This window comes from Rhinopithecus roxellana, chromosome 5 (genome assembly GCF_007565055.1).
Source record: "Rhinopithecus roxellana isolate Shanxi Qingling chromosome 5, ASM756505v1, whole genome shotgun sequence".
Taxonomy (NCBI): Eukaryota; Metazoa; Chordata; class Mammalia; order Primates; family Cercopithecidae; genus Rhinopithecus; species Rhinopithecus roxellana.
In genome coordinates, this window is record NC_044553.1 from 74,728,563 (window position 1) to 74,755,915 (window position 27,353).

The window sequence follows — 27,353 nt, forward strand, 5'->3', positions numbered from 1 at the left end:
GGAGGCTCACGCCTGTAATCCCAGCACTGTGGGAGTCTGAGATGGGCAGATCACGAGGTCAGGAGATCGAAATCATCCTGACTAACACGGTGAAACCCCATCTCTACTAAAAAAAATATTAAAAATTAGCCAGGCATGGTGGCGGGTGCTTGTAGTCCCAGCTACTCGGGAGGCTGAGGCAGGAGAATGGCGTGAACCCGGGAGGCGGAGCTTGCAGTGAGCTGAGATGGCGCCACTGCACTTCAGCCTGGGTGACAGAGTAAGACTCCGTCTCAAAAAAAAAAAAAAAAGAAAAAAGAAAATGGCTTTAGGTTCATACAAATTTTAAGAGTTATACATATAAATCAACAAGCACAATGGTCTATATTCAGAGTACAATTTGAGTTTGGAAGAAAAAACAACTCTACCAAGGGAGTAAGGGATGGTTTTATACAAGAATTTCTACATAACATGAGTGCAGCCAGGGTAGAGAGGAGTGAAGGGTAATGAGGAAGGGATTGGCTTTCTAGTAGAGGCGCACGGCACGGCAAGGAGAATGCTGGAACCCAGAAAGAGATGAGAGCAAAAATTAAGGACTCTGAACTCTATTCTACAGGTTCACATTTCTGAAGCTCATCTTGTTAACAGACTTCATATGGGAAAAAGACGACTGTGGACAAATACCGAATCTTCTTCTAAGAGTCAAAGGGAATACTGTGATCGTATAAGCTCCTGTTTGTCCTATGGTAAAAACAAAACATCAACATCAATGAAAAAATCAAAATGACCTATTGAACTTGAATGCAGCATTTTGTTTATTTCCTCCCACTACTATCATTGTTTGGAATATCTCTTGGGAAAAGCTAGTGTAGGTAATGGAAAGCCACTGAAACACAGAGTTCCATCTTAGAATAACCATTCTGGCATCAATGTGAATGATGGGCTGAAAAGAATTATGGCTGGAGATGGTTGAGTTGTGACACCATTAGTATCTAGGATGATATGTGGAATGGAGTAGCTTCTAATTCATGCCTATTAATTAGAGTGAAATGTGTTATTTAATACAATTAAGCCACCTGTGTTTACAGATGACAAGAAAGTACCTTTTACAATACAGGATTGCAGACACTCAGAAATGTTTCAGAGGAAAAGTAGATATGGGAAGGCGGAGTCCATTCATGGATGCTGGGGTGAGCCTTCAAGAAACTCCTGGTTAGCCCACTATTTCCAGGTGTCTCTGGAGAAACCTTGAGGAATCACCTTTGGGTTTGTTTCCATATCAACATAGCCCCCTTAAGGCTTTCTCATCTAGAATTTGAGATCTTCGTATTGCCCTTAAAAACCACACACTGCAGGACATTGATAAGAGTCTAGCTGGCCCCAAGCTTTGTGTGGGAAGAGGAGGAACGCCTTCCTCTGTTTACTACATGCTGGGAAGCAGATTCATCTGCCTCATTGGGGAAGGCATATTTCTTGAGCAGAAGTCACTGTACTGGGCTCTTTTCTCTGTATTTCTCATTTAACCCTTGCACCACCACCTTGAGATAAGCAGCACTACTTCCATTTTATGGATAAGAAAACTACCAGGTCATCTTCCTGGTCTCATTTAATTTTCACAGCAATCTTTCAAGACACACTTTTTAAAAAAAAAAATCTATATTTTTCACAAAACATATGAACAGCATATGGCAGAGCCAGGGTTCAAACCCAGGCTTCTTCCACTTCAAAGCCCAAGGTTTTACTTGACTATTTGGTCCACTTTGAACAACAAACTCTAGAGAAAGCACATCAGTTTAAAGTTTAAAAATCCTTTGTAGATTTTATTGAAAATGAAGCTGCAGTAAGTGGTGTTGTCTTTAGGCATTTGAATCTTACTATCCATATTTTCTTCTCTCCCCTTCCCTCCTTTGCTCCATACCCTCCCTTTCCCCAGTGGATAACCTGGTGAGAAAATGGAGCAAGCAAGGGAACCGGCAAAAACAGTGTTGTTTCTGCACCAGGGTTTCAGAGACAGGTGAACCATGAGCACAGCTGTCACCTTGGTTAGGGGTGCCATGGCTGCCGAGGTTAAACGGCATGTGAAAGGTAGGCAGGGAAGTCACATTTGGCTAAGAACACCATGATCAGAACATAGATGTTTCATAAATGTTTACTAAACTGAATTTAATGTTTTTATACAGTCAGGAAAAATTTCCTCTAATTGGGAGCAGTGATAGCTCTACACCCTTACACTATGAAATAGGCAACATTTGAGATTCTAGCCCAATCATTCAAGATGTATGGTGTAGTCATTTAAAATGGCTTCTTAAAGCACTTTTAAAGTGGATTTACAATAAGTGGCTATACATAAGGCCTGCTTTAACATTATTAATTCACCCTTCCCTGAAAAATATTCAATGATGTAAACTGACATTGAGTCATGACATCTAAAGAGACAATATTGCCATGCCAGAGTAAATATTAAATCACATTATCTGAAATCCTTGTGGGAATGGCCTTGCAATGTCAAGACCATGGAAAAATGATGTGAAATCAAGTTCATAGAAATTTGACTTAGATGTTCAAAATAAAATGAGTCTCTCTCATTGGGTATGTACTGGGAAGAGATGACAGTAGCAAAATGATTACACAAGGATGGCAGGATGTTTCTATGACGATAATGGAGGCTAGAATGAAATGGATTTCACTCTATTTCAAGGTATGACCACACTGATGTAACCCTTCAGCAAGCATTTTTCAAACTTACTACAAGAGATTCTAGGATGCAAAAATAAAGCAGGGTGGGGTATGTGTGGTCCTTGTCATCCAGCGCCTCCCCATTAAGGAAGTGACGGCCTTAAGAATGCATGAGCAGGTTTTCCTCTCACAAAGAGCACTTAACACTTGCCTGAAAGCATGAGAAGGTGCTCACTGTGGTAGAGTGCAGAGGGGCAAAAGATATTTCAGATACAAGTCCGGTGGTGATTAGAAAAAAACAAGCATGTTCCAAGACTGAAATAGTATGCTGGGGCTCAAGGCAGCCTCAGGCAAGTGGCAAGAGACACTGTGGAAGGGCAGGCAGCTCTCAGGTCTGAATGATCTTTTATGACAGACTTCAAATGAGGTGCAAATTGATGAAGAATTGTGTTGCAGGTCTCACAGAGAGCAGATGAGAATCAAGGCCCGATCTAGGCTAACTTTGAAGCCAGGCTGTATCTTACACAACACCACTCTCAGATCAAAGGGATAAGGTTGGGATGCTGTATTTTGGAAGTAATACTACATCCTAGCCCTCCAATTTGAGTTGCATCATCTGCTGAAGTGAGGGAAGGAGGACCTTGATCAAGATCACATCCTGCTCTTTATTCTATGTGATTTGTATAGCTTGCTCCAAGTCTTTAGTCTGACTCCATTTAAGCCAGGCCCGGGCCAATAACTGCAGCTGGTTCTCGGACTTGGTCACCTTTCAGCAAGGCTCAATCACACCTCCACCTTATCATGCACATACAAGATGCACTAGGGCACCTGCCATCTTCCTGGTAATGGCAGGCTGCTAAGGATGTTAGCACGCACCTGCAGCTGTCCAGTGGCTCCCAATTTAGTAGTCATAACTGTCGCAGGCTAATGCAACCTGACAGAAAATGTGGGCTGGGAAGCTCATCATATTCATGGCCCAGTACACCCAGTGTCCTCCCAAAACACATGACTAAAGCCCCAGCAGTGATCTTCCCAAGAGTCTCTTTTTTCTCTTTTGCAGATTCTCCAACATATGGAGAGGATCAGATGAACACCCTGCTTCCTCACCCTCTGCCCCAGTCCCATGGGAAACAGCTGACTGTCTCCACCTCTCCCTCAGCCTTCCCAACTCCTGTGCCACCACACAGATCCTGAACTACTATCTCACGCTACTGTTTCCCGCCTGCTCTGTCACATAATGCCTGTAACAGGCAAGGGCTGGCCAGATGATTCAATGTCCTTACATTGTTGAGAAACAGAGCCCCAAACCTCTTTCTGCTGGGTATTGTCACTGGTGGCTGGTGATGGGAAGCACAGAGAGTGCATTTAAGGAAAACCTGTGCCAAGCAAGGCAAGAATACACTTACTAAGCAGGCATATGGAAGCCCAGGAAAATCAGGGCCTCTCCAGTGCTCTCCCTGCACAGTTATTTGGATGGTGTATGAGAGAGTTATGTGTTCTCCACATGTTCTTTCTTTTTGTGCAGCTTCACAGTCTAAGGTGCCAAAGCCCTGCCCACACAACATCCCAAAGAAACCCTGACATCCAGTGGGAACACAGCCATATCTTGGCCTGCCACAGAGCCTAGGCCATTTTAATTTCAGTTCCTTTCAAATTGAAATGAAGGTAGCTGGGTTGAAGACTACTGCATGGAGACTTATTTAAAATCTCTAGCATAGTGACTCCAGTGAAATGTCACCATGCTGCCAAGTGCACAGGACAATGTGACTCACGGGTGACTTTTGCCTCCAGCTCTGCTATGCCGACCGCCCCTACGGTACCGTGACGACTTTCCAGCCATATGCTGCTTGCCTCCCCACACGTGGCAATGGAGGAACTTGGGGAGGTAAGCAGTGCACCCTTTGAAGGGAAATGTATTCAGAGGCCAGAAGTGATGCCAAGTGGAAGGGGTGTTACAAGGTCTCTATGGGGCTCTGAGCTTTCCTTGCTTCCCCCAGAGACCACAGCACAGTGCTGAGCCATGCTTCAGAAGGCTGAGCCAAGAACGGAATAGAATGCAAGAGTCCCCTTGGAAGAGGATCCTGCCAGCTGCCTGGAAGGCCGCCTGATCCTGCGCTGGAAGAAAAGCCCCTTTTTGAAATGGTAAAGACCTCGAGGTCATTGCTCTATCCTTGGCAGCATACCCTGAGTGGGTCAAGGAGAAAGGGGTGGAATGCTCAAATACAGAAAGGACCAAACTGGCATTCTTAGAAAAACACTTGCTTGGTCATTAGCCGTGATGAGTCATTTCTTGTTTTCTACCTCCCTCTTCTACTCCCACCCACCTTCAGCCCCCACTCCATGTTCCAGTCTCTGTTCTTACGACTTTGCTGTTGCTTTGTTTCACTGATTCTTCAGAAAGTTGCACTGCTCTAAATCACTTCCTGGAGGCAAAAATGTTTACTAAATAGATATCAATTTGAATTGAAAGAATCCCTCTTGTACTGGCAATCTAAAAAAAAAAAAAAAAAAAATGATAGCAACGCGAGGAAGATGTGCTCAGAAAACCAGAATGAAACCAGAGTCAATAGCCGTTGGAAGAGAAGCAGATGGAAGAAGGTTAGGAAGATATGAACAGGAAGATCATGTCTTTTAGTATTTGGAATAAAGATATGAAAAAAGCCCAATTCTGATACAGGGCAATATTAAAGAGAAAAAACTACATGCCAAAGAGTTTCTCTGCCTAAAAAGACCATAGGAGCACAAAAGGAGTGGGAAAACAGACTCTGAACCCCTGCACCAAAGAAGGGCAGTGCTGACTATTTTCTTCAGGTGCATTAGGAAGCAGAGATGCCCCCATAGGAAATTCAGCTGTCAGCCTCACCCCTAGTCCTACACAAGCAGAATCCTCAACAACCCTTGAGTGAAATCACGGTGAGAACACACATCAAGATTTATTTCTGGAAAAGAGCAAAGAATGAAACTAAAGGTGAAGCTCCCAAAGGAGATATTGAGCTATACTCTTAGGAAGTGCAGACTTCCTGATAACTGTGTCCACATCTGTGCAGAGCTTTTCTCATGCTTGGATGATCTTTTCAGAACACTCATAAAGTGACAGACCATCCAACTGTCTGTCAGAAGTTAGCTCAGAATGCAATTCTGACCATTCAACTAGATCCAGCTCTGAGTTAGAGAGAGTCAAAGCCTGGTTGAACATTAAAGGTGGCTGAACATTAAAAAAGAACAGTTGTCCATATACACAACAAACGGTAAAGTCATTAATTTGAAGTTAACCTAACTACCAGAGGATCCATTCTTAATGAAGGTTTGGGATGGATAGGAGAAAGCTGAGAGATCCGGGGAGTAGGAATAGCTACGGAAAAGAATGGGGAAGGTAGTAGTGAATTTTATCATATAAATATTAATAACTGCAAGATGATGTCATGTCCAGAATGTCTTCTCTGCATCATTTAAAAAACTTAAACAAAGCACTGCAACCCATGCTTTTTAAATTTAAACCTTTTTAACAAATTACCTTTTTATTTAAACAAATGTAGCTCTGAACTCATGCCTCCAATGCTACTATTGCTTTAAAGGAGTGAAGAATATAACTTGGAAGTTATTAAGGACAACTCAGAATGCATTAAACAACAACAATAGTTTCCAATAGCCTTTGAGCAACAATGTCCATTCCTATGATCCTTGGATTTTCCAGGACTGTCCACACTCTCCTTTTGCTCAAGACTTCAACCCTCACCCAAGGTACACATTCCTCCATGAACTCAATTCAAAAGATAAAAGAAGAAAGTGTTTATCTATCTTAGGTCAAATTTCCAGCTCTGCTTTGTTCCAGCCTACTTTCTTTTCCAGTTATAGCTCTACCTGGAGGTGTCTGAGTTTTCACTTTTAGAATAGGGTCAGAGTCCACTTTATCACACCTTACCTTTGATGCCCGGAAAGAGAAAGCTGTGGACTTGGTGTCTGCCTTTGCCCGGTCTTGCAGTATAAGGCCTTGGTCTTCTGTCAAGGCCAGGTAGTGGCCTGTGGTGAGATGCCGGAGTCGAAAAGCCTGGCCCCATCTGATGTTGCTGCCACTCCAACTGGGCAGATGAAACAGACAAGAAATTGCATTTATACAAAAATAAGTCCTTTTCAGTATTTACCCTATGCTTTCCTACACATGCTAGCAGACTTATAACCCTTCTGGTGTCCATCCTTAAGAGAAAAATGCACCAGGTTCCTGGCTTGCTGTAGGATTTCACGTCTGCCTACAACCCAGCCTAGCGCTCTTTCTTGATGACATCAACAAGGAATGATCTCAAAGGCAGGTCAGTGGCTTCATACAACTGGAAGTCCCAGGTTTCCAATTTTTCCTTCACTCCACTGAAAGGTCTTGATGCAAATAATCACAAATCAATGGGAAGCTTGTCTTTGAATGGAAACTTGTCTTTGAATGGAAAAGCCTTTCCAAACCTGCCATCTGAACTAAAACATATTACTACCACAGAGAGCCCTATCTTCAAGGGAAATAGTAAAAATACCCGCACAGCTTACACTTGCCAAAGACGGACAATAAACAAGCGTAATAAGTCAACACTGAATTATGTTAAAAGGAGATAAATTCTGTGGAAAACAAGTACAGCAGGATAAAAGGATTAAGACAAGTGAGAACTCATATTGAATACTGTCCTCTTAATCGTCCTTCATCAAAAGATTAGCACTCAGCAAAAGTTACGGTAAGTGTTATGGAGAAATTATCCACTGAATAATCTAACTCAAAATTTATCTCTTTAAAATATTTGCTCATATGCAAAATACTTATCTCTTAAGAATATAAGGTTTAAGAGATATATGTGTGACATTTTAAAACCACTCTCCGCTTTGTCCAACTTTCTGAAGCATCAAGAAATCCAAATCACTTTGATAAAAGGCTTAAATTCTTCATGTGTAGTTCTCTGGGGAAATGAGCAAGCAATCACAACCAGAAGTACATATACATACCAATTTTGACCTCTTAAAAAGTCCATTAAGCAATAACTAAGGGCTAATATCCTGAGAACAAGAGTATGTTACTCTCAGATTTTTAACGGGTTTGGAAAGAGGATGTAAATGACTCAAGTCAGTTAATAAGCGCATGCTCCTTAAAACGGGTATTCCTTAAACCATCCGTTGCCAATTTCTCAGAAAAAAAAATGTGTGCATGTGTGTGTATGGTGTAAGAGAAGTCCTAATATTACCTTCTGATTGCCAATGGATTATCTTCAGGGCCCCTTGGGGCATATACACTGCATGAGAGAGACTTATTTTGAACATATTTTCAGGGAGAGATTGAACAGAAAGAACTAGAGGGAAAGGCAGAGAAGGAAAACCAGAGGGCGACACTTAACCCTCCTCTCTCACTCCAAGCAGTTTAGCTCTAGCCTAACTTGCAAACCCTCTCAGCCCATATAAAGGTCCTGCATTGAAAGTGATCCCCCTTCAGTGGTTTGAAGTTAAGCGACCACCCGTGGTTATTGAAGCTTGTGGTTGCAAAGTCTCAGCCTCCTGTTCCTTCCACCAAGGGACAAAACTGTCTCTGAAAAGTTCTAGTAAGTACTTTTTTCTTCACACCTACATTTCCAGTGACGTTTACATCTTCCTTATCTTATGCCATCGTGACTACCTGTCTGTGTGCCATTTAAAGCTACCTGTCCACTGGAGCCAACAAAGCTACTGAGAGGAGAGAGAAGACTTATCTGGGTTCCAGAGAACCTGTTTAAGAAAACAAATGGGAGGACTTGGATGGCTTTCAGTGGCCTTGTCTGAGCTTTCCTTTTATAGTCAGCTACCGCAAGGGCAGAAGAGCCTGCCAGCCTCAGAGTCAACACAGTGGCTTTGGAAACTGTGTGTGTGTTCTTTAAAAACAACGTCACAGAAATATCAGAATTTAGCTCTAGACAAAGGACTTGAAGGAGTTTGCCAGGTGATATGGAATGAATGAAATATTTAAGAGAACGGCCTATTATTGAAAAAGAAAGCAATCTTGAAAAGGATACTCCCAGGCCCTCCATTACCTTATCCGAAGTGGTTCCACTCTCCACAGAGACCTGGCTCGAGTCCCAGCTCCCCCAGCTTCATAGAATATCCTCCTATGAGCAGAGTTGGAGATCAGCTCCTACTTGTAGGACACTGATCAGCACCCGGGTGAAGAACAGCTCCCTGCAGAGGCTGTTCAGGCACCCAGCTTGTCTCAGCCCTTTTGGAGTCAGCAGAATGCAAAGCCAGAATAAGGAGGACGGTTTCACAGTCTCACTCTCTCAGAAAGGGTCAAAGCAGCTAGAGGGGAGGGAAATGCTCACCATATCCATACCATGGACATTTACGCATCATCAGGTACACAAGGAAAAGGCAGGAAAAAGAACATCTCCATTTCTACATCAGGAGTCACGATAGCCCAGTTACACCATGACGGCAGACACAGAATGCTCCAGTTCCTTCAGGTCAAGCTCCTTGATGTAGTTTTATATCTTTAAAAAATGTATTTGTACTTTAAAAACACCTATTCGACACAGTGTGAACTCATTTCCATCGTTCTAGGGCACTTGGAACAAAGCTTTATCCTCAGTTGTTACAGTGTTCACGATTTTATTACTGTACTCTTGCTTCCTTTCCCGTGTTACGAATCATCTTTTAATGTGTTTTGAAATAAAATTTTTATTTTAGAAAAATGTTAGGTTTATAAAATAGTTACTAAAGATAGTCCAGAGAGTTCCTGCATGATCTCACTCAGCTTCTCCCAATGTTATCATCTTACATTACCAAGGTACGTTTGTCAAAACTGAGAAACCAACATGAGTATGTCATTACTAGCTAAACTCAAGACTTTATTTGGATTTCACCTTAATTTTTCCCGCAAACCTTTTTTCCAGTTCCAGGATATAATCCAGGATACCACACTGAGTTTAGCTGCCATGTCTCCCGTTTCTTCTGATCGGTTATGCTTTCTAAACGGCCTTGCCTTGTTTCTCATGGCTTTGACAGTTTTGTGGAGTACTGGTTGGGTATTTTGTGAAATGTGTCTCAACTTGGGTTTGCCTGATGTTTTCTCCAGTGATTAACAAAGCCTCAGTTTTTAAAGTTTTATTTTAAATAAATTCTGTATAACCTGTGATTGGGGCAGGCTGGTCCACATTGTACAAAATTCACAGTTTAAGAGCATGTCTCAAGAACAGCGGTCCCCAGATTACCTGGTATACTGAATCCAGCCACTTTTTGAGAATCTTGTGACCTTTAATCAAAACTGATTATTTAACTGCATTTACATTCACTAACTTAAAATCCTACCTCCACCGGAGAGAATTTGTATGTATCACAATTGAATTGATCAAACCCCAGAGGAATCCGGATTTAGATTTTAGAGACAAGAGTTAATCAATAGTGATGAAAAGAAAATGTATACTTATTTTTCTTCCTGGAAAAGTATCATAATTATGAGTCGATTCAAAATGAGCCTGGAAGTTAGACCTGGGTTTGAATCTGGTAGCTGTGTGACCTCGGGCAAGCCCCTTCAACTCTCTGTGTCTCCGTTTGCTTATCCAATCAGGGTACTTACATAACAAGGTTGTGAAAATTTAAAGGGCTTTTAAAAAATGTTTAGAAAGTGTTTTTTATAAATGTTTATAAACATGCATAGAGGGACACATTAATTGGACAGCAATCAATGAAACATTACATCAACAGTGGTTACCTCTAGAAGGTGGGATTATAGAGGCTATTTCTCAATCTTTCTCTAATGTACATGTTATCGGGAAATGCCCAGTAAATATTAGGAAAGAAAATCCAATACTGCTTTCGAGTTCCTACACCCCAGGTGTGTCTGTACGAGGCCTAGAACAGAAATGATACTGCACCAACCTCCTAGCCACTTAGGAACATTTGCTAAGATTCTCACTGATGCTTCTCCTTCTCTAGTGCAAGCTGCAAGGATCCCTTCAGAAGAGGGTGAAGTGGCTCACCCAGGTCACAGGTGAAACAGTGCTGGAGCTGGAACTAGAAGATTCTCTACCCCTGACATCTGAAGGATTTGTGAAGGTTTGTTCTTCCCACCTGTGACATTTGGGCGGCCTGCTCCATTTAATCTCACAAGGTTACTGAGGTTGAAACAATTTGTTCTTGTTCTCTAAAACAATTCCAAGGAGAGGAGTAGAGTGGGCGGCAAGCTGAGGTACTTTTGAAAGCTTGGCTGACAGCTTAGCCTTAGCTTTAATAGGTTAAGTAACTTATCCCAGGGTGTTTGACAAGCCAGAGGCAAAGCCAAGGATCAGAGCTCAAGATGTTAGATTGGGAGTCTTGGGTTTCCACTCTGGGTCGGAGTCTTCCCACATAGCTTGGCTGCTCTCAGGATTTATAGGGACGGAAAACGATTTCTTCTGGAGAGTCAGCACCATTGCAATGGAACACCTGCATGCCTCAGTAGCTGCTAGAATCTTTTAGTGTGCTGTTTCCTATTCTATCATGCTCCCCCAATTTTGATGTTCCTGGCCATGCTGGCCAGTTCTGAGGATTTACCTGACAATAGAAGACTAAGACAAGGCTTATCGCTCACTTCACCTAGACATCCAGTAACACCAAGGCATCCTGTTTTGATTGAGACTAGTTGATATAAAGATTCAAGTTCCACTGTGCTGAACAGCTGCTCACTTGCCCCAGTCTTAAACCCTCATGCTTCCTTATAAAATGAGCCTTCTTATTTTTATGGATGAATTTTTTTCCAAAACACAAATTAGAGCCAATGAAATCCTGGACTAAAGAAAGGCCACCTTCATGTTTATTTAAACGATGGCAAGCATGTCTGCTCCAGTGTGCCCATTGTGAAAACCCCTCTCAAGCTACTTCACTCTCCCCATCACATCCTTTCAAACACTTGCTGAGCCTTTCCTTCCAAGCAGAGTTTTGCTGAATCACTTGACCAAAATGTCCACCAAATGACTAAGTGGCATAGTTTCTGCCCAGCTGTTTCTAATTTGGCTCTAATTTTTGATGACAGGTGTGTGCATGTGGGTGGGGGCATGCACATGGTAAATACTTCATTTTTTTCCCCAAATTTCCATCCTTAAAAGTAGAACAGGAATAGAGAGAATGAACTAGGAAAGTTCGGATGTATTCCATCTTAGATACAGACAATCCTGCAAAACTCACAAAAATCTCAGTTATTCATCCACCTGCAAACCTTCCCCTTGAGGCAGTAGAATATGATATCAAAGAGACAGTAAATGGGCTATTATATAGTTTCAATATTGAATACAAGGCAAACCACAAGAGAACAGGATCACATGACAGGGCAGAGAATCCTTACTTCTAAGGAAAATCAGGTGGACCTAACTTCCCTATCAGAGGTAACTGTCAACTGCTGGCCCAGTGCCAGGGAGGCAGCAAGTGAATTTAGCATGGCACTTTACATAGGTCTGTGCTTTATGTGTCCCAGGCACCCTTCTGGGTCACATCTGGTTGCTATGAAGGGGTATTCAGAGTAGACAGCAAGTAGGAAGAGACTCAGAACTATAAGGGATACACATTGCCAATGGGTGCTTTCTAGGGTGCATAATAATAAATTCAAGCACATTGCTTCTGGTTGGGGGGAGGGTCCTTGAATACATCAAATACGGGAAATGGTCCCTGATGGAGAGTCAGCAGCTCTGGCTTCTACCCTTGCATCTGAAATCACCCAGTGTGTGACCTGTGGCAGGAACCTGACCTACATAGTCTCCAAGATGTGAAAACTTGTGAGCCTGTGTTTCTAATGAAGCAAAAGAAATGCAGTTGACAAGGATCCTGTAGGCATTACACAAAAGAAAAGAAAACATTGTCACCGGATCAGACTCACTGCTGTCCCAAATTCAATCTAGTTTGGATCTGAGGTTTGATTTTTTTAAAATATCAGATTTCTATAGTTACAAGGCCAAGCTTTTTATGTTCTGTTCCTTTGATGACAGAATACCAAAAAAAAACTCTTTAGTATGCATTTAAGACTTGGATTCATATCCTCCATCTCATGGTTTTGAAATTGTGAAAAGCATTCATGAAGGGGTCAAGTATGAGGACAAGAACACATTGTCCTCAGCACAGCGCCCTCTAAATGCACCCTTGGCACCGCCCCCTGCTAAATCCAGCTCCAGCTGGATATCAGTTTCTCTAATGCTATTTAGTGATAAAACCAAATCAATGAAGTCCACCTTATTTACTTAGCACATGAAATGGGAATAGAGATGATCTGTCTTTGAAGAGTCTGGTGAATAATTTGTTTAAGTGCAGAGCCAAAGAAAATGAAGGGATCTGGAAGCATTACGGAACCTCCTAAGTACAGCGTGTGTACAGAGCTCCTCCTGTAAGCAAGCTGAACTGCCATTCCTGTTTTACAAACTGGAACCCATGGCTGGAGGAATGTTTGTCAATTGACCGACATGTACAGAGTTCCTATGTGGCTAAATACAAATGTAAACTCTTGAGTTTGAGTCACTTGAGACTGGAAACAGCTAGGGGAAGAAGGAAGCTATTGACTTACCTGTGCTGGGAGTCATTCTGGTCTGTAGATGGTATTGTCAGACACTCATCATGACCATGGAAAAGACGTACTACATGCCCACCAAGTAGGTATCCTGTAAGAGAATTATATTCTACTGTGAATGATGGCAAGTTTTCATTCAACTCTTCATTAGAGAATGGCATATTTAAAAAGGGTAAATTCACACAGGTCTGGGCCAGTTACAGAAAATACCGAGAGAGACACATTTTGATAACTACATATTCCATGAATGCAGGCCTCAGGCAGAGAAGACAGGAAAGTCAAAACGATTCTAAAGTTGAAAGTGAAATAGGGCTTCAGAGGTGAGCCAGTCCAACATCAAAAGGTAAGGTGAAAATAGCGTGCCAATCGATATAATTAGAAATCAAAAGGAAAATTAAGTTGCTAATGTTAGGAGTTTCCAGTTACTTAGGATGTAAATACACCCAATACCAAATTGCTGGATAAATATCCACAATCTCACTGTGTATACTTTGCAAAAAAATCCAAATCGTGGGAAAGAAAAATGCTGAGAAAGGGGTAGCAGACCATTCTTAAGACCCTTTAGGAGAAGGCAACATTCAAATACATTTAACAAACAGATCAAATCTGGTTGCTACTCCTACAGCACGAAGGGAAAACAGAATTACTCTCTAACATCCCTGAGTGAACAAGTGTAGATGCTTTTATCAACAAATACTTAGCCTTCAGAATAAGAAAGGAATCTCAATAGTCATGGAGTTCAGAGATGGAAAGGAAACAATGAACTTCAAGGACACGATGATCCATTTGTCTTCAAATAAATGCTGAGCCTTAATTCAAAGAACATAGTAGGAGGAGAGGGGCTCCAGTCCGAGCTTTACCTGGCACCAAGAAATGGGATTTGTTATTCCTCTGAACTAAGAAATTCTCCAGGCTAGTCTGTTCTCAGGAAACATATGAACTTAATATACCCAATGTCTGTGCCAGAATTTTTAAAGGAAAAAAAATCACATAATTAGATCACTTTAGGGGCTGTCTTAAACTATTTTGGGTGCTGGATTAAAACAGTAAGAATGAGCAATCATGCCAGAGGAGAAAAGGGTATTATTAGTGAATTTTTTATAGTGACAGTCTGATATGAGTTCAGTTTTCTCACCTAGACAAGGCAAGGTTTTCTAAAATTCCCTCAAATATTCCAAAGTCTCCTTCCAATTTTCCTGTATCTTTTTGTACTGATATTCTGAGTTATAACCTTCTTTGCATTAAAAATGACTCATGATACATTATAGGGGGATTCTTAATAGCTAATTTATTTAGAAAATTAAAGCCCTCCATGACCAAGCTCTTGATTAAGCTCTTGTTCATCTCATGATGGAGAGGCCATGCCCTTTTTGGAGTTTATCCTTTACAGTTCTTGGGCTCCTTCAATCAATATCCTACTCACATAGAGAACATTGCCAAGTGCTGGTGCATCACGACTTTTCTTAATTGAAATCTATCAGGGCCATAGTCAGGAAAGCAGCATCATGATGAAGATCACTTACGTTCTTAAGGGCTGAAGTGGGTTTCTCACCAGTGGATGCTGGAAGGACATTTTTCTACAGAGCCAGATGACTCAAGTGATGAGTTATCCAGACTATATTACAAGGGCACTCAACATTTCTATAAGGGCCTTTTGACATGATTTGCAAACATGCCTTAATTAATCTCTACAAGCCCTCTGTTAGGACCAGGAAATAATTTTATTCCTATGGTGAAAATAAAAAATTCAACACGGAGAAGATTGAGCCAAAACTTTCTTGGGAAAGACTTAAACCCAGAGCTTCTTGATTCTTAATAGAAAGGGATTGACTGACAATAGACTTATGAGGGTGGGTTAATTTTGGCACAAAGGAAGAGGGCTAAACACATCCTACCTTTTAAAGCCTTCCACGTATTGCCAAAAGAGTTACGAATTTGTCTTTTCCTGAGTATTCAGTTTAACTATCATGCATTCCAAAACTGGGGTATCACCTTGGCAACTCTGTTTTCCTTCTTTTTTCAAACATCACAGCATAGAAGGACATTCCCAGTTTGAAAGTACTAGACTTTAATAGGGCTAAAGCCTGTGATGAGTATTTTTAAAAATTCTGATCTTGCTATAATGTGCCAAAATGTAACACAAAAGCCCGTAGGTCAGTGACATTTGATTATTCTTCTCAGCTGTGGTATTACCTATCAGTGAGGTAAGGCCTGTATATTTATTACGCAACTTGAAAGGTGTGTTGACTTTGCCCGATTCTGTGAAATAAAATATGTTGAACAACGTTGGATGACTTTATTTCCAAGGGAAAAATAATTTCACCTCTTATGTTAAAATGGCCTTCCATAAATACAAGTAAAAACAAATGACCAAACACTTTTATGATAGAGTAAGTGCTCCACCTGCATGGAGAGACGCATAGGGAGAAATATAAACAATGTCACCTTCTTGGCAAATAATCTCTTCTAAAACTGAAGGTGCTGAGGTCTTTATACTTACAACTACTAAGCAAAAATAAAAATGTGGAAACTCAGAGAGAGAGCAAAGGTGCATATCCAAGTCCTGAATATATGTAGTGCTAAAATAATAGTGGGCTGCAAGGGATTAAAAAAATAAGTTCAGGGATGCTCATGTAACTGGAGGTTAGGATAGAAAATAATCTGTACCGAATTCAGAGAAAGAAACTCAAGTGAGCTAAAATCAGGCTACCTGTGTACCAAGACATTCAGGTGAGATCTGGGAAGTAGCAGAAAACATCAATGTATACAGTACAAGAGAGACAGGCAGGCTCAGGGCTAAATGCATATAAAGAAGCACACCTTCTTCGATGCTACTTCCTGAGCACGTAGGATGTACATTCCAGAGTGTCTGCATAAAGGAGGCATCCACTTGTATGTTACCATTTGATACTGAGAGATGCTGCAGCAGAAACAGAAACAAGACATCTTTTAAATCACCAGTCCAGTACTGACAGAAACAGCTCACCTAGAACTTCAAGGATTAAACAGCCTTACTGTCATCTGGCTCTTCCTATACAGCCTGTGGGAGATTTCTCCACCTGATCTAGAAGCAGCGTCAAAGTGGGACACTTTATTCTGGGGTGAGGAATTATTCAGCTACAGAGATGGCAGACGTGTGTTGACTTCATCCCCTCAGCTGGAGCTGATTCAACACCAACTCATAAAATGTCCATTCTTTGTAGGATAAGATAACTTGCAAATGGGAAAAAATTACCCAACATTTGGCCTAGGCAAAGTAAAATCTGCCCACAGATTTAACTTCAGTTGGCTCCGTGAGAAACTTCTCTGACGTTTCTCTCATCTTCAGGCATCCCCACCCCCAGCCAAGTGCCTGATACAAATGGTGCTTTTCTATTACCCATCCCCAGCCGCAAAATCTCACCAGCATCTTCCACTCTCTGCGATACCCCATATCCCGAAACACTGTACATTTCTTTCTTTCTCCAACATAAACTTATTTGCCTGGATTCCAACCTTTCTTGTTCTTTCCCTAAACAAGAGCTAAACAATGTAATAAATTCAGAATAATGGGAGTTAAAGTGCAAATAGTGCTTGGAGCATTTTAACAGTCTGCTGGACACAGCACCATAATCTAAAAGAATAACAGATTAGTTCCAGGCACCATGATCATGTGGCAGGGGAGGGCATTTAACCATCCCTCAGGTACAGTTAACTATTGAACAACAAGGGTTTGAATTACACGGGTCCACTTATACATGGATTTTCTTCCGCCTCTACTGCCTGAGACAGCAAGATCAACCCCTCCTTTTTCTTCTCTTCCTCCTATTCAATGTGAAGATGACAAGGATGAAGATCTTTAGGATGATCCACTTTAGATAGTATATATACTTTCTCTTCCCTATGATTTCCTTAACATTTTCTTACTTTATTGTAAGAATGCAATACATAATACGTATGTCATATAAAATATGCTTTAGCAGGCTATTTACATTATCAGTAAGGTTTCCCATCAAAAGTAGGCTACTTCCTATCAAAACTAGGCTATTTCCCATCAAAAGTAGGCTATTTCCTATCAAAAGTTAAGTTTTTAGGAGCCAAAAGCTACACTAATTTTTTATTGTGCAGGGGGTCAGCATCCCTAACCCCTACATTCTTTAAGGGTCAACTCTGTATGTGTAAAAGCATCTTATTCTATCCAACCTACTGTGGCTCAGTTCTTCATGGACATCTATTCCTAAAGGAAAAATTTCTGAAAACAAAAGACTCTTGTATTATGAGGTACTTACCAGGTATCTTTCAGAGGACACGCTGACGAGGATGAGGTCATCGCCAATTCTAACTTTCTCTCCTTCGGACCTCTGTTTGGAAGCAGGATGTATAGTCCACCAACAGGCTTCTCCTACATGAAGGCTCTGCGAGTTAGTCATTGCTTCACAGAAGCTAGTGTCCCTAATTTTGCCCCTTGTTCTCCTTCCTCCTAGGACAACCCTACATGTGCACACAACAAGTACATACTCCAGACCTCAACTTCTATTGGTCTCTAACCGTTCCAGACAGCCCCCCATCTGCTCTTGACTATGTCTGTCATTTTCATTTTCCCTAGAGACAGAAAAACACTGTTTGGAAAAGAGTATTAGAGGCCAGAAACTGTAGTGGCCTTCCAGTATTTTTAATGCAAATAGGAAAAATGCTTTTCATAGTCTTTCAAATTTCTGTTTTAAGAATTGACTCCAATCAAGAGCACCAAGAATAAATAAATAAATAAATAAATAAATAAATAAATAAATAGAATCGATTTCATTGGTCTACTGAACACTTATACACTTTCATCTTTGTCTCCCCCTTTCCTCAGGGAATTTTTTAAAAAGGCTTATATCTGCAAGGACTCAGACAGTAAGTGAGCAGTTGATAGCAAAGAAGATAAACTGATATTTTGGAAAAAGGAAAGCAGGTGGATGCTTTTAGCCAATGAAAAGTTAAAACCCAGGTGTCTGAGTAAGAAAATGGAGAAGAAGAAACCATCAATGAAAAGCCAATTCCTGCTGCAGAATCTCAAGAATGTCCTTGAAATTGGAAGTACCAGCTACCAGCGAAGGCAGAAAATGGGTTGTAAACAGGACTGGTGGAAAGCTTTAAAAGGACATTCAAATCCCTGATTCCTTTCCCTGCCCTGCACAGCCAGAAGACCTGTCCTCCTCCACACTATAGAAGATTAGAAGTTTAATCTATGGAAAAGCAAACTACCAAGGGTCTGGTTTTGGAAATACCAGACACTGTCAAACAAAGAAGTAGAGTCTTGCTAAAAACAGAACTCAAACTTTATACCCTGATTAGTAAAACCCCAGCTCCTTTCCCTCCCACCCTCCACCCAAATTTGAGGATCACTCTTTAGGGAAGCCAAACTAGCTAAGATAAAACATACTGTGGTTTGAGGTCACCAGTGAAATGCTCAGTTCTCTGCCAGATGACCTAAAAGTGAGGCTTAACAGATGACAAGCCCCAGTCAGCTTCTAGTCAGCTTTTACCGCCTTGATCAGAACACGAATGCAGACCAAGGACCACCTGACAACCGAGGAAGGTCTCTAACAGGAACTACAAAAATGAAGCGAAAAGAGAAGAAAGGGACTTGGAGAAAACGAAGATTACAGAGAACAAAAGAAAACTTAAAAAATCTTATAATTAATAACCTCAGAGATAAGAAGTTAACATTCATGAAACAGTTATATTAGTATCTATGAAGGATCCCTTCCAAGGAAAAGAAAAATATTCATTCATCCCAGAAAAACAAAAAAAGAAGAAGGTTGTAAGATAAAGCTGAAAAATTATTCCAGAAGGAAGGAAGACAAAAAACAGATTAGAAGTATCAGAAAACCAACCTAGAGGAATTCCAGAGAGCAAGAACTGAAAAAGACAGAGAGAGAAAATTAACAAAGAAATACAATTAAAGTTTTTTCAAAGCTGAAAAATGAGCTTTTCCAGATTGAAAGAACCTACAGAGTCCCTAACACAGTAGAGATCAGAAACCACTCGAAGGTGCATTCCCGTGAGATGTCAGAACAGAAAGAGGCCACGCCAAGACACATCGCTGTGGAATTTCAGACACCAGGGCGAAAGAGACGCTCTTAGCTGCTTTCAGAAAATAAAAACAAGTCACACACAAAGGGTAAGAAATCAGAATGTAGACTTCTCAACAGTCAGATCATTGGCTAGTAGAAAGCCTTCAGGAAGCTGAGGAAAAAAATATTTCCAATACAGAATCACAGTAAAGTGTGCATGACGTGTGAAACTGTAATTATGAAATTTTCAGACAAAAATTTAATCCACATGCATCTTTTCTGTAAAAGTTACTAGATAATGTGCTCCACCAAAGTGAGGTGGTAAACCAAGAAGGCAAGCAAGCAAACAAACAAACAAACAAACACCAACCAATCCTATAAGATCTAATAAACATGGAATCTAGGGCAAGGCAACAGAAATTCCCTAGATGATGGCTGACGTTTCTAAGAAGATGAAACAGAGAACAGATCATGTGATCGAATCTAGCTAGAGATTTTCAGTTCTATACGAAAGTTTGAAAACGAATAAATGATTGCGTCGCAAAAAACTCAGCAAACAAATGAGGCAGTTATTAACTATCAGAAAACCTCAAAGTAATACAATAAATTACCTGGTCAGAATATATTATGTGGCTCATTTGTAAATAAAAGTTACAGTTATAGCAGTGGAAGTAGTTAATATTGATTTGACAATTAAATAAAATAGATGAAAATCTATTGGAAGGATGGGAAGACAAGACACGGAAGAGTGGAAGACAAGACAGGGAAGAGTGAAATAAAAGCAAAATTAGTATCAGGATGTCAATAGTTAATGCATAATCGAGAAATAATTTTAAAAAGCATTGTATTAATATGTATATTACAAACAAGTGGTAAACAATACTAAAAGAGCTGAAAGTAGATGCCCCAGAGAGGCAGGCATCCAGAGGAAGGAGGGCAGGAGACTGGTGTTTACAATAAGCTCAGAAGCACTAACTATTTCTCTCTTTAATCTATGTGTGACTATTACTTCAATTAAACTAAACATGACATGACAAAGATGTTGAGCTCTACATTTGAAGGGGAAAATGTTGTATGCATCCTTAATGTTCTCTGAGGACCACCAAAGGGTGTCTAGGATGAAGGGGGTCCTGAAGAGGAACACACAGAAAGAGTATTTTGTTTCCCTGCCCTCTCCCATGCTCTGGAACCAGGGATAGAGCTGGCCCTGAAGCAATGGGATGGGCCAGTCCACGGCCCTAAAATACAAAATAACACTTTTAGTGTGGGTATGTGTTAAACATGTATTTCCTCCTAAGTCTAAATTCTAAAGCTATGCCTAAATCCTAAAAACAAAGCAATTAAACAACTTTAAAAGGAGACCAGAATACATTTAAGTAATTTTACCCAAAATCAAGGATAAAATGATCATCAATTCTGTGTTAAGTATGAGAATGTACAATTCAATGTGTTGGGGGAAAATGCCAGAATTGTTCAAGAAACTGCTCCCAAACTTTCTCCTCATATTCTCCTGTAGTTTCAATTCCACTACTGGGCAGTTTCCTTGTTTACAACTCTGAAGGGGTTTCTGAGCCAGAAGTGCATTCAAAGAACTAGCCAGACAGGAACAGGGTACCGTTCTGTGGGATTCCGTGTGAACGTCCTCCTGCAGTGAGGAGAATCTCCAGGTAATGCTGAACCTCATCTGAGTTGGAGGTGCATCCTCCTTGTCCCTCACAAACCCAGCTAGCTTTCTTCAAGGAGAAAAGCACATGAATTTGGGTGAGAGAGGCAAAACAAACCTAAGTTATTTTAGGCTCTAGGTTTTCATGAAGACCTAGTCAAGCCTGTTCTCCCTATCTTCTGCCACAGGTAGCTTCTCATCAGCCAACTTGAAGCCTTTTCTCCGTTTTCTGCCACAGGTAGCTTCTCATCAGCTAGCCTGAACTTGGGTTATTTCTATGTGTTTGCCTCGTCTGTGAACAGAATTCACACGTAGTCTGATTTTAGAAATTTTTACAAACTGCTGAAAAGAGTAATATTGTCTGCTGTGGTTTCCCTTTATTTTTATTAAAGGCTTCTCTGAGCACTTGACTAGAAAGTGGTGTTTCTCAATTTCTTTCCAATCTCGAAACGTATATTTTACTGATACAAATACAGTGACCATATTTGACTTTACTGATTATATTCTTCAGGATTGACAGTTGGTCTATATTTAGAAAGAAGTGTATAGTCAGAGTGTGGCACTTCACTCACTTCGTAATTTTCAGCAAGGTTGACAACACCTTAGAGGAAATCATATATTAAGACTAACACTTTGGCTGAAAACAAAGAAACTGTAAATCAAATTCAAATCTAATCTTATTTTAGGAAAAAAACCCATAATGGGCAAAGGCAGGGTCACTTTTTTGCTTAGTACAAAAACAGGAAGAGGAAGAAAAGAGAAAGACGTTCCCTCAGGCACTCTTAGGACACCATTGTGCAAGACGCGGAAACAGCAGGTACACAAGGTTTGGATGCTGGATTTTTTTTTCTAGTTCTATAAAAGGAGACAACCTGGATCCTTCCATTATGAACTGACCTAGCTGTAGAACAATAACATAGACTTTTGTCTTTCTTTGGCTACCCAACATTGGAACCCTCTTCCTATTTAAGGGAGAATGTCATATTATAGACTGTATTCAAATTAGACTTTTCCTGTAGTGTGTTCTAACCTGTTTTCTCTTCCTTGGTCTCTGTTCCTAACCAATTTTCAAGACTGAGGCCCCAGATTTAGTGCAGGCTCTACCCAGCATCCTTCTAGTAAGTTCTTATTCTTACTGAGTTAACCTGAATCAAGTTCTCTCGTTTGCAACAAAGAATCCTGTTTGGTACCTAGTCCAACCTCTAAATGAAGCAGAAATTCCATATGTAATGCCCTTGACAGATGGTCAGATTGTTAATGAATATTTTTAGCCACAGGGAGCACCCTACATCCCAAGGCCAGCTGTTCTTCTGCTCATTAATTGCAGATGTTCCAAAGTAGTTTTCATAATTGACGTGAAATGTGCCTCCTTTCAACTCCTACCCACTGCTCTGTTGGTCTTTGGAAGAACTCCAGCAAGTCAGCATCTTGTTTGATACTATAACTTTGAATATCTGTAGATTGTTATCTTAGTCCTCTGTTCTTTATTTCTGGTTTCCAGTGAGAACCTGTGTCATCCTGGTCAGCATCTTCAGCACCCACCTCTTGATTGTCAGTATTTTTGACTATACTAAAAACAAAATAATCCAGTGGTTCCCAAAGTATATGATGTATATCACTGTTGGGAGGCAATTAAACGACATTGACAAATATAGTGAGAAATTTGCTTTCATTTTTACTACCCTTTTAAGCCTTCTGATGCTTTCAAATAAAGTTTTACATTTGGAACTAGTGTACCATTAACACGTTATAATATTTGTCAACATCTCTTCAATTACTTAATGACATGGTTTCTTTTTCATTATTTTACTTTTATGGCAAGCAAAAATAGGTTATACTTACAGTAATAAGTTTTGTCTGTAAAATTTTAAGTACAAAAGTAAATTTAAATAAAATCATAAAGTAAATGATATTGAAAAGGATACAGTGGAATGGCAAAATCATAATTATAAACAACTAACATTTGGAAAACACTACTTTAGACATAGCCTGTTCATTGCAGAACAAAATAGGACTACTCCTTTGATCTAGACACTATATTTCATTATTTAAGTGTTTATTATGCTACCTTTATTTTTTGGCAGTCATTTAGTATCATTGGTTCTTATCAAGAATGACTTGTTCACTTACTTTCAGTACCTAACAAAGTTAAAGAATTGTTATTCTTTGAGATTCTGGCTGACTGTGGTTAAAACATTATGTTCTCCTTCATTCCTAGTTTCTGTGTTTCCATTACACATCTTTTCTCTAGTCCATTATTCTGCAATTTTGTTAGACCTATTTCTTCACCAGTTTGGTTTGGAATCCCAAATGAGTAACACATTCAGGGTCCTTCTCAAAAGCCCTTAGCCCAAGACCCCCACTGAACTCAAGAAACCTGGGAATGTTGACTCACCTGTGGCATTTTCCCGTAGACCTACATCAAAGGCAAGTTTGTCTGTCTGGGATCTTGATGTAGTCAAGCATGTTAGATACTGTGAAAGAAGAGTGAATACTAGTGAAGTCACACTCTTCCATTGGGTCTTGGCATCTTACCACTAGTTAGCTTCCAGTTAAGTTCAGCAGTGAGCTACTGTGAAGAGAGCTCTATTTATCTTGCTCATTGGAAAGTTAATTGGTACATGCCTTAATACAATATTTTCATTTTTAATTATTCTTCCTATTACTTTTAGAGTCAGGGTCTCATTCTGTTGCCCAGGCTGGAGTGCAGTGGCATAATCCTAACTCACCGCAGCCTCAAACTCCTGGGCTCAAGCAATCTTCCTACTTCAGCCTCCCAAGTAGCCAGGACTACAGGTGTGTGCCACCATGCCCAGCTAATTAAAATAAATTTTGTGGAGATGTGGTCTAGCTATGTTTCCCAGGCTGGTCTTGAACTCCTGGCTTCAAGTGATCCTCCTGCCTTGGCCTCCCAAAGTGTTGAGATTACACGTGTGAACCACCTTATGCCCAGCTGAAAATACTTTTACGATACACATAAAACCTCAAATATGCTCTTATCTGATGACTCAGTGGTTTAATGTATAGAACTATATGTTACAGAAACGAGTTAGAAATATTCAAGATGTTGAGAAACTTTTAAATTCGGAACAATGCAAATGGAACATAAATGATCAACAATAATAAAAAGCTAGATAACCTTTGATACTTCTATTTTATATAATATTACATTATTAAGAGTATTTATCAAGAGTGTTTAATAGCCTGGAACATTGTTTACAGTACATTGAGCTAAAAAGTAATATATAAAATAGTACATTTATGAGTTAACATGTACCCAAAAAATTTAAATGTGTAGCAACCAGACTAAAAGGAATTACACAAAAATGAAACAGAAGTTGATTTTGGATAGTGTCGGGGGCCATGAATGACTCTCCCACTTCTATTTTTGGTTTTTCAAATTTTCTAGGAGCTTTAAAGCTTCTCAAAATAATGTTTTTTTTTTTCTTATTATAAAGATACATGGGCAGGTAAAACTTAAAAATGATTGTTAAACTAACTTAATAAAGAATCCCATGGCCTCTTTCACTGATGGGCACAGCAGCTCATCTTAGAATTAGACTGAGAGGCAGGTAAGCTCTTGGGATGTGCTTTCTGAGCCACAGTTCTAATTCTCTGCAAGAGGAAGATGGAAAATCATTGCAATGTACAAAGTCGTATCTTACAGGCTTTATTCCCATAGCTGTGCTTAAAAGGAGCTCACCGGTAGAGAGTATATGTTCACTGTGAGTAGAACTTTTTTTAGGAGAGGTAAACTTAATGATAAATAATGCAAGTCTTTGTGTCACTACCAGGATATTAGCCTGTTTGTGAAGCCATAGAAGTATGCTTTTGAAGTTCTGTTTATTACATTTAAGTCAAGAGAAGTGTTGGAGTTTTATTTACCCTATAGATAAATATCAGATTCTGAAAGATAGTATCACCTGTCAATTCCAGATATTATCAGGGTTCAAAAGTTTCCCTACTCTCAATAACGTCTCCATCTCCTACTTGGATACACTTCCATTTGGCCATTTTTGTTTTTCGTCTTTTGCCATGAAGGACTACAGCAGACGAATGTTCAGGCTGAAAAGGTCAGCTTCTCACCAGTGCTCAGAAAAAAAAAAAATGCTGCAGCAAATGAATTATTTAAGAGGCAGCTGTTGCTCCTGTTGTCAGTTTGATAGTTCAAGCCTTGAGATGAACTTTGCATCATGCCGCTGGTGTAAATGTGTGGAAATACTCTTGAATTAATGTATCAGTTTTCCACTAGGGCTAAAGGAAAATGACAAGGCTTCCTTATACTGAAAGAAAGTGAGGATGATACACTATTGGTGTGGCATATATTATACTTGATTGAGTAATAATATTCTCCTTAATACTCCCTGCAAAAACGACAATATCTGTATTTTAAAATATTATAAAATTATAATTTTTTGGTAAATTATAAATAACTTATATTTATTTAAAATGTAGCGATTTTTTCAAGTTACATTGAGGCATCATCCTTCTGTCAATTCTGGTTCTAGATCTCTGATTAGTAATAGCCATGCAAGCTTTCTGTGACTACCTTGCCTCTTGTCTTCCTCCTGTCTCTGAATTAGCATAAAACCTGCAAGTTCTCCCAGGACTGAAAACAGTGAGTATCATTCTATTTCTCTTAGATAGGTAAAGGAGGAGAACTGTCACAAAATTTCCATTTTATTGGTTTTTCTTCTATACTGGTTATCCTTGTATACTAAAGAGATCTGTTACTCCATAAGCCATTTGATCACTCGTCAATTCAACAAATATTTATTGAGCATCTAGTATATCAAAACACTGTATTTGGTGGGGTTATAGGTTTAGCAAAATAAAAAAGATACATGGCCCTGTACCTCATGGAGTTGGAGGTGGGGTATCAGACACTGATGAAACAAAAAACATAATTGCAATTATTGCAAATTGAGGTAGGTCATATGAAGGACATGTCAAGAGGATCATGTGCTAAAATTAGTTATGTTCTAATTGTTCCTGCTGTTAGGTTGTTATTGCTGGCTTCTTGTACTTCTCCCCTCTTCAGTTTTCCCTCCTCCTTGAATGATGAGAGTAGACACCAGAGCTGCTTACCATTCCGCTGAAAGAGTGCCTCAGGAGAATTGCATGGCCATATAACAGGGTCCTGTGGCCACCTCCTTGTGCTGCCTGTGGGAATGAGGAAGAATGAGGTCAGCACAGGGCAGTTGTGGCTTCTCTGGAAGCCAAGCAGCACAACAATTCTGGGAGACAGACTACCAGGAAAAGACCCACTGCAAAGCTCCTAAGGAATTCATTCCAGAAGCAAGTGGCCGGTCTACGGGCAGAAAGAGACGTGTGACCACAGCCATGCAACATCCTTGGGAGAGGGTGTGTGGGGACAAATCTATTCCCAGAAATGGCCTCTGCCCAGGATCAGCAGAAACCCAGAGCTGTTCTACCAGAGAAGCATGTAAATGACACAGGTACTGCTTACCTTCCTTTGAAACTTCTCAGAAGCGTTCAGAGTGAGAGAGAGAAACAAATGTGATGTAGCCATAGCCTAACAACACAAAGGCAGCATGGCAGGCAGGCACATGGTCACATTCTGTGCCATGCAGTCTTTTCCCTTCGAGGCACTCAGGCCTTCTGCCCACTCCCTTAAATGGGTCCTTCTTACACAGATCTCACCAACGAGAGATGGCTCTGAAATCCACGACTTTAAAAGGGTAACCAGTTATGCAGAAATAGATCCTTCAGGTGAGAGACCATCTAGGTATCTTCTCTGCCTCACCAGGCAGCTCCACTTTGGCTATTTGCTCAGTGGCTGCCCAAACAGTGGGAGAGGGAGGCATGAGAGGGAGAGATGGCCCAACATAAAGCCAATGGTGTCTGTTTGTTATTCTTTCCCTGAATCTGATTCACACGTCACCATGCTGAACTGAACAGTACATGATAGGAGACAAAACTGTAATGTATTATAGTTAGAGGTGAGTAGGTCGCATAGAAAATGGAAATCTACAGAAAATTCTAGGATTTTGTGGCATCAACATTTCCATCTTCTCACCTAAGTATCATCATGCTAACCAGCAATAAAGTTTTTGATCACACACTCCTTCTAGGAGAAAATATTTGAGCATAGGCCCTCCCCTCCCCAAACATGCACAGAAAGAGAATCCAAAGCTTGAGATAAAAATTAATTATGAAGATAATTCTAGCATTTTTCTTCAAGGACACCTCTTATGCAGTCCATTTTATTCAGAGCTACAGACTGGCAGCCCAAGGACTGGTTTGAGGCTCTGCCCCTCTCCCAGGTCCACCTGCAACCACACCAGTGAGCAACATGGAGGAAGCGGAATCAGGTAGTGTGGAGGACAAGGCCCGGAGTAATTTTATTTCAACTCTATTTGGATTAACAGAATCACTCTGTCAAAGAGATGGTTTTTCATGTCACATAATGAACCTAAAGAAGAGAAAAAAGATAAACGTGGTATCATGTTCC

General features: G+C 40.3%; 1 protein-coding gene across 2 annotated transcripts in view; it reads right to left on the reverse strand.

The window, feature by feature from the left end:
- RYR3 (ryanodine receptor 3) overlaps positions 1-27,353 on the reverse strand; it is a 407,410-nt gene that overhangs the window by 321,826 nt on the left and 58,231 nt on the right. For both annotated transcript variants that reach the window (XM_030930996.1, XM_030930995.1), the window contains exons 3-9: positions 25,967-26,041; positions 23,274-23,352; positions 17,446-17,558; positions 15,998-16,097; positions 13,175-13,268; positions 8,688-8,762; positions 6,578-6,734 (exon numbers count right to left, since the gene is read on the reverse strand). In XM_030930996.1, coding sequence (XP_030786856.1) covers positions 6,578-6,734; positions 8,688-8,762; positions 13,175-13,268; positions 15,998-16,097; positions 17,446-17,558; positions 23,274-23,352; positions 25,967-26,041 — 693 coding nt within the window. The remainder of the gene's footprint in view (positions 1-6,577; positions 6,735-8,687; positions 8,763-13,174; positions 13,269-15,997; positions 16,098-17,445; positions 17,559-23,273; positions 23,353-25,966; positions 26,042-27,353) is intronic.